At 50.6% G+C, this 6979-nt stretch overlaps 1 protein-coding gene across 1 annotated transcript; it reads right to left on the reverse strand.

Annotated features, from left to right (window-relative positions):
* Nucleotides 1-1181: 1181 nt before the first annotated feature.
* LOC121840981 (aquaporin-10-like) lies at nucleotides 1182-3920 on the reverse strand. Its single transcript, XM_042306391.1, has 4 exons — nucleotides 3824-3920; nucleotides 3233-3686; nucleotides 3084-3132; nucleotides 1182-1655 (listed from the first exon to the last, which is right to left on the reverse strand). The coding sequence occupies exons 1-4, from the start codon at nucleotides 3918-3920 to the stop codon at nucleotides 1425-1427; spliced, it is 831 nt and encodes a 276-aa protein (XP_042162325.1). The 3' UTR covers nucleotides 1182-1424.
* Nucleotides 3921-6979: the final 3059 nt, after the last annotated feature.

The raw sequence follows: 6979 nt of genomic DNA on the forward strand, positions 1-6979 counted from the left end.
CCTCCCCTGACTTGAGCTACGCCTCCCCTGACTTGAGCTACGCCTCCCCTGACTTGAGCTACGCCTCCCCTGACTTGAGCTACGCCTCCTGACTTGAGCTACGCCTCCCTGACTTGAGCTACGCCTCCCCTGACTTGAGCTACGCCTCCCCTGACTTGAGCTACACCTCCCCTGACTTGAGCTACACCTCCCCTGACTTGAGCTACACCTCCCTGACTTGAGCTACACCTCCCCTGACTTGAGCTACACCTCCCCTGACTTGAGCTACACCTCCCCTGACTTGAGCTACACCTCCCCGAAACACTCACTCACAACCAAACAATGAATTATTGATTGGAGACAGCTTGTTTCAATTAAAGAGCATTTCCTTGGATTTTCTCCCTGCAGTAAACCCATTGGATAATGTTGTAAATACCTGTCAAAGATAAAACCCTCAAAAAACAACTAGAACGCCTGGCTCTAATCATAGTATCAACTTGTCCTTTCACCTCTGACTGTGTGTTTTTGAAGCTCACTACTAATATATACACCTGATCCTCAATCAGCAGTAGCATGTCAATAGAAAAAAATGACAGGAGAGGAGGCTTGGATAAATCTTCTCCCATCAGTCTGTTAGCATGTCCTTTCTCCTATAGGAAACAGCCAGAGAAATGTCTCCCCACTGGGCAAAGCAGTCAATTCAACATCTAGTTTTGATTGACATTTGGTTGGGTTGTCAACTAATGTGAATTCAACATGAAATCAACAACATTGGAATTAGGTGAAAAGTTGGGTGAAAATAAGATGAAATGTCGTTATATTGACGAGTTTTTGCAAATCCAATCAGTTTTTCACGTTGATTCAACATCATCACATTCATTTTGGTTGGGTTTGAAATGACATGGAAACCAAAATGGGGAAAACAGGCTACCTAAGTATGATTCTCAATCAACAAATGACAACGAATGACACCTGCCTCTGATTGAGAACCATACTAGGTGAAACACATAGAAATATAACAACCTAGAAAAAAGAACATAGACTACCCACCCCAACTCACACCCTGACCAACCTAACACAAAGATATAAAAAGGAACTAAGGTCAGAACGTGACAGAACCGGCTCATAGTAATGGCCGGAATGGAATAAATGGAACGGTATCAACCACATCAAACACATGGTTTCTGTGTTTGATACCATTCCATTCACTCCATTCCAGCCATTAATATGAGCCATCCTCCCCTCAGCAGCCTCCTGTGCGTGGCACACTTGGCACCAACACATTCACAAACACACAAACCAGATCTACCTCTAGTCCAGGAGTATGCCACTCCTTTCATGTGGTTCACTCTTCTCTCCTGTGCACTTAACTGACCTACTGACCACTTCCTGTAATACCTGACATGTTGCACACCTGCTGACTGAGGTCAAAAGGTGTTTGTGTGTTAGAAGACGTACGTGAACACCTCAGTGCCCCAGCCGGCGGTCAGTGTCAAGAGGCGTGGTCCCAGGTCACGGGCAGGGTTTATCGCTCCGCCGCAATTGGACGACATCGACATGCCGATCCCCAGGACTACCACGGCAACGATGGGCGGGATCAGAGCGTCGGGGGCAGGACTATTCTTCTGGTCATCCAATGGGAGGATGCAGAGCATCAACACGGCAGTGGCCACCACCTATAGAATATGAGACATTTTGGGAGCTTGGGACGATAAGGTTCTATCTGCAAAAAGATGATTCTGAGATAATTGGCTTAATTAAAGTTCCAATCCCTCATTGGTTTGAATGGTGTCAACAATGTTATCTTGTATTCGTTTGAACTTAACATGAATTGGGTTATTTAAGGTACTATATAGGTAGAGAACATTGAACAGAACAAGGCTATGTCAACAAGGCTATGTCTCTTCTTCCAAAGAGGAGAGGCGAAAAGGATCAGAGGACCAATATGCGGCGTGGTAAGTGTCCATGGTTCTTTTAATACGTAAATGTGCACATGAACAACTGACTACAAAAACAAGAAACGTGTGAAACCTAAAACAGTCCTATCTGGTGCAAAACACAGAGACAGGAACAATCACCCACAAACACACAGTGAAACCCAGGCTACCTAAGTATGATTCTCAATCAGAGACAACTAATGACACCTGCCTCTGATTGAGAACCATACTAGGCCGAAACATAGAAATACCCAAATCATAGAAAAAACAAACATAGACTGCCCACCCCAACTCACGCCCTGACCATACTAACTAATGACAAAACAAAGGAAATAAAGGTCAGAACGTGACAGTTCTCAACTGGCCTACCTGGTTAAATAAATAATAAATAAAAATAACTCAATCTGGACAAAATGCAGATAGAACCTTATACAGATAGAACAAAGCTCTCAGAGTCAGTTGTGAAAACAATATTCAGTTTCATTTAGCTTCCTATGTTTCAGAATCTTCACATTTATGACACCGTTATGGTTTCCACTAGATAGCACAGCCACAAAGTCCAAATTGTCTGTATCGTAACAATTTTTATTTTTATTTATTTCACCTTTATTTAACCAGGTAGGCAAGTTGAGAACAAGTTCTCATTTACAATTGCGACCTGGCCAAGATAAAGCAAAGCAGTTTGACACAAACAACAACACAGAGTTACACATGGAGTAAAACAAACATACAGTCAATAATACAGTAGAAAAATAAGTCTATATACGATGTGAGCAAATGAGGTGAGATAAGGGAGGTAAAGGCAAAAAAAGACCATGGTGGCGAAGTAAATACAATATAGCAAATAAAACACTGGAATGGTATATTTGCAGTGGAAGAATGTGCAAAGTAGAAATAAAAATAATGGGGTGCAAAGGAGCTAAATAAATAAATACAGTAGGGGGTGAGGGAGTTGTTTGGGCTAAATTATAGATGGGCTATGTACAGGTGCAGTAATCTGTGAGCTGCTCTGACAGCTGGGGCTTAAAGCTAGTGAGTTAATGATAATGTAATCTTAATTTAAGGTTAGGGTTAAGCATAAGGTTAGCAGTGTGGTTTAAGGTTAGGGTTAGGTTTAAAATCTCATTTTAAGAAGTGAAATTTAGGAAAATAGGCAGGGTTTATGACTTTGTAGCTGTGGAGGTTAGTGACGAAGGCCAAACGCTCTGAGGAAGGCCTTGAGGCCGATATGTAAAGTTTTTAAAGAGCAGTGATACTATCAAGATCAGTGTGTGGGTTTCTTCTTTTTCTCATCTTATTCAGCTGTTACCATTCACCTGCAACAAAGATGGCTCAGATGAGTGAGTGCCTTTTGAGTTAGTGACGACACACCATCATCCGTTCCTGCTTCGTACTGTATCATATTGGTCTGACCTGGTCTAGGATGCTGCTGCTGAGAGATAGGTGCTCTGAGAGATAGGTGCTCTGAGGGATAGGTGCTCTGAGGGATAGGTGCTCTGAGGGATAGGTGCTCTGAGAGATAGGTGCTCTGCGGGATAGGTGCTCTGAGGGATAGGTGCTCTGAGAGATAGGTGCTCTGGGATAGGTGCTCTGAGGGATAGGTGCTCTGAGGGATAGGTGCTCTGAGGGATAGGTGCTCTGAGGGATAGGTGCTCTGAGGGATAGGTGCTCTGAGGGATAGGTGCTCTGAGGGATAGGTGGCAAAGATGGACACCGTTTCATTAGCCCCATACACTGTTAAATTCCCTGCACTGAAGTCCATGATAGCATCTGACAGAGAGAGGGAGCTGGTTGTTCAGTGACAGTCATCATGACACACTATATCATAATGCTACTGAATATGCATGTAACAAGCTGACATGACACCAGTGATTGGTGGGACTGGTGTGTGAGTGTGTCTGACTGACCATAGTAGACCAGGAAGACCAGGCCAGAGGCCAGGTAAGCTCCCAGCACCTGACACAGAGCGTATGGGAGCAGCTTCACCCAGGGCACCCTGCCCATTAATCTTATGCTACTTAAATATAAATAACAGACATTTTTCTAAACTAATCCAATCTCTTACTTGGATTTATTGCGCCCGTTATTGAAATGGTTGTTCCAGTTTAGATGGTTTAGGTAGCCAAAATGTTGGATATCCCCACTCTGTCTGTATTCCAATATGAATTATATCACTTTGCAAGCCTTCATAATGTGACTTGCATGCCTGAAGAGCATGATTTGCAGGCTACTGTGTCAGGGTAAAACTAGGCCCTCAAAATACGTCCATATTAAATACTTGTGTTGTGTTGAATAATAAAATGTTCATGATAACATATTTGGCTGTCAGTGTTGATTTAACACTGGAGAATTTGATATGTGTTTTCATTTTAAGATTAGGGTTGTCAGTTTGTCATTGAAGCAGCAATATACTCTACCAGTGGAGGCTGGTGGGAGCAACTATAGGAGGATGGGCTCATTGTAATGGCTGGAATGAAATTATTGGAATGGGGTGGGGAGGAGGGGTAGGCTGCTGGGGGAGGAGGAGGTGAGGGGAAGGGACAGGGAATCCCTCCCCAGGCCAGAGTGTGAGACTGGGATAGCAGGGTCAGTAGTGACCCTACCCTGGGCTGTGTGTGTGGAGACTGGAGGGTTCTTTAGGTCAGCCAGAACTGAATCTACACCCTGTTGGTGTTTAGGCTGCAGGGATTTAGTGGGGAGGTGTGGGGAGGTGGGAGGTGTGTTCTGGGGGTGGAAGGGGGAGTTCTGGGGGGTGTTGGTTGGTGTCTTGTCGTCATCGCTCACTGGAGATGTCAGGTTAGGTGAGTCTCTACTGTGAGGCCTCCTAGACTGGTCAGGGCCACCTAGAACGTCATTGGAGTTGTTCACAGAGTTAGACAGCTGGGAGGATGAAGTATCCTTGGCAGTGACTGTAGTAGTCTTTGTGTTGGTGCCTCTCCTACTCCAGTCCTGGGGTGTGACTGTGTGATTGGGGAGGTCTGGCTCATCAATGGAAAAGTCTCTCAGTGTGTCTCTGGTGGTTTTGCCATTCAGAGGGATGTCTAGTTTAACCTTGACGTTGGAAAACGTACCAGAGCCAACAGCATTCTCCCCCACTTCCCCTGTCTCCCCCACTTCCCCTGTCTCCCCACTTCCCCTGTCTCCCCCACTTCTCCCGTCTCCCCTACTTCCCCCCGTCTCCCCCACTTCCCCCGTCTCCCCACTCCTCCCGTCTCCCCACTCCTCCCGTCTCCCCTACTTCCCTGTTTCCCCTACTTCCCCCGTCTCCCCCACTTCCCCCGTCTCCCCCACTTCCCCGTCTCCCCTACTTCCCTGTCTCTCCCACTCTCCCCATCTCCCCCACTTCCCCCGTCTCCCCCACTTCCCCTGTCTCCCCACTTCCCGTTTCCCCCACTCCTTCCGTCTCCCCCACTTCCCCTGTTTCCCCCACTTCCCCCCGTCTCCCCCACTTCCCCTGTCTCCCCACTCCTCCCGTCTCCCCCACTTCCCCTGTTTCCCCCACTTCCCCCGTCTCCCCCACTTCCCCTGTCTCCCCCACTCCTCCCGTCTCCCCCACTTCCCTGTTTCCCCCACTTCCCCCGTCTCCCCACTTCCCCTGTTTCCCCCACTCCTCCCGTCTCCCCCACTTCCCCTGTTTCCCCCACTCCCCTGTCTCCCCTACTTCCCCTGTCTCCCCACTTCCCCCGTCTCCCCCACTCCCCTGTCTCCCCTACTTCCCTGTCTCCCCCACTCCTCCCGTCTCCCCTACTTCCCCTGTTTCCCCCCCCTTCCCCCGTCTCCCCCACTTCCCCTGTTTCCCCCACTCCTCCCGTCTCCCCCACTTCCCCTGTTTCCCCCACTTACCCCGTCTCCCCCACTTCCCCTGTTTCCCCCACTCCTCCTGTCTCCCCCACTTCCCCTGTTTCCCCACTTCCCCCCGTCTCCCCACTTCCCCTGTCTCCCCACTCCTCCTGTCTCCCCCACTTCCCCTGTTTCCCCCACTTCCCCTGTCTCCCCCACTTCCCCTGTCTCCCCTACTTCCCGTCTCCCCCACTTCCCCGTTTCCCCCACTCCTCCCGTCTCCCCCACTTCCCTGTTTCCCCCACTTCCCCGTCTCCCCCACTGCCCCTACTTCCCTGTCTCCCCACTTCCCCGTTCCCCCACTCCTCCCGTCTCCCCACTTCCCCTGTCTCCCCCCACTCCTCCCGTCTCCCCCACTTCCCCTGTCTCCCCCACCTCCTGTCTCCCCCACTTCCCCTGTCTCCCCCACTTCCCCTGTTTCCCCCACTTCCCCCATCTCCCCCACTCTTCCCGTTTCCCCCACTCCTCCGTCTCCCCCACTTCCCCTGTTTCCCCCACTTCCCCCGTCTCCCCCACTTCCCCTGTCTCCCCTACTTCCCCTGTCTCCCCTACTTCCCCTGTCTCCCCACTTCCCTGTCTCCCCTACTTCCCTGTCTCCCCCACTTCCCCGTTTCCCCCTCCTCCCGTCTCCCCACTTCCCCTGTTTCCCCCACTTCCCCGTCTCCCCCACTTCCCCTACTTCCCCTGTCTCCCCACTTCCCCGTTTCCCCCACTCCTCCCGTCTCCCCCACTTCCCCTGTCTCCCCACTCCTCCTGTCTCCCCCACTTCCCCTGTTTCCCCCACTTCCCCCATCTCCCCTGTCTCCCCCACTCCTCCCGTTTCCCCCACTCCTCCCGTCTCCCCACTTCCCCCCGTCTCCCCCACTTCCCCGTCTCCCCCACTCCTCCCGTCTCCCCCACTTCCCCTGTTTCCCCCACTTCCCCCGTCTCCCCCACTTCCCCGTCTCCCCCACTCCTCCCGTCTCCCCCACTTCCCCTGTTTCCCCCACTTCCCTGTCTCCCCCACTCCTCCTGTCTCCCCACTTCCCCTGTTTCCCCCACTTCCCCTGTTTCCCCCACTTCCCCCGTCTCCCCCACTTCCCCGTCTCCCCCACTTCCCCGTCTCCCCACTTCCCCTGTCTCCCCCACTTCCCTGTCTCCCCCCACTTCCCCTGTCTCCCCTACTTCCCTGTCTCCCCTACTTCCCTGTCTCCCCACTTCCCCTGTCTCCCCTACTTCCCTGT

Source organism: Oncorhynchus tshawytscha, linkage group LG03 (assembly GCF_018296145.1).
Source record: "Oncorhynchus tshawytscha isolate Ot180627B linkage group LG03, Otsh_v2.0, whole genome shotgun sequence".
Classification (NCBI taxonomy): domain Eukaryota; kingdom Metazoa; phylum Chordata; class Actinopteri; order Salmoniformes; family Salmonidae; genus Oncorhynchus; species Oncorhynchus tshawytscha.

What these genes read in the sequence shown, in the direction of transcription:
- LOC121840981 (XM_042306391.1), bottom strand. Translation starts at nt 3,920, where the DNA reads ATGGGCAGGGTGCCCTGGGTGAAGCTGCTCCCATACGCTCTGTGTCAG. An exon ending in GGTCTTCCTGGTCTACTATG is followed by an intron (nt 3,687 to 3,823) that starts GTCAGTCAGACA and finishes TCTCTCTGTCAG; the next exon opens with ATGCTATCATGGACTTCAGT. An exon ending in CTGAGCCATCTTTGTTGCAG is followed by an intron (nt 3,133 to 3,232) that starts GTGAATGGTAAC and finishes ATCGGCCTCAAG; the next exon opens with GCCTTCCTCAGAGCGTTTGG.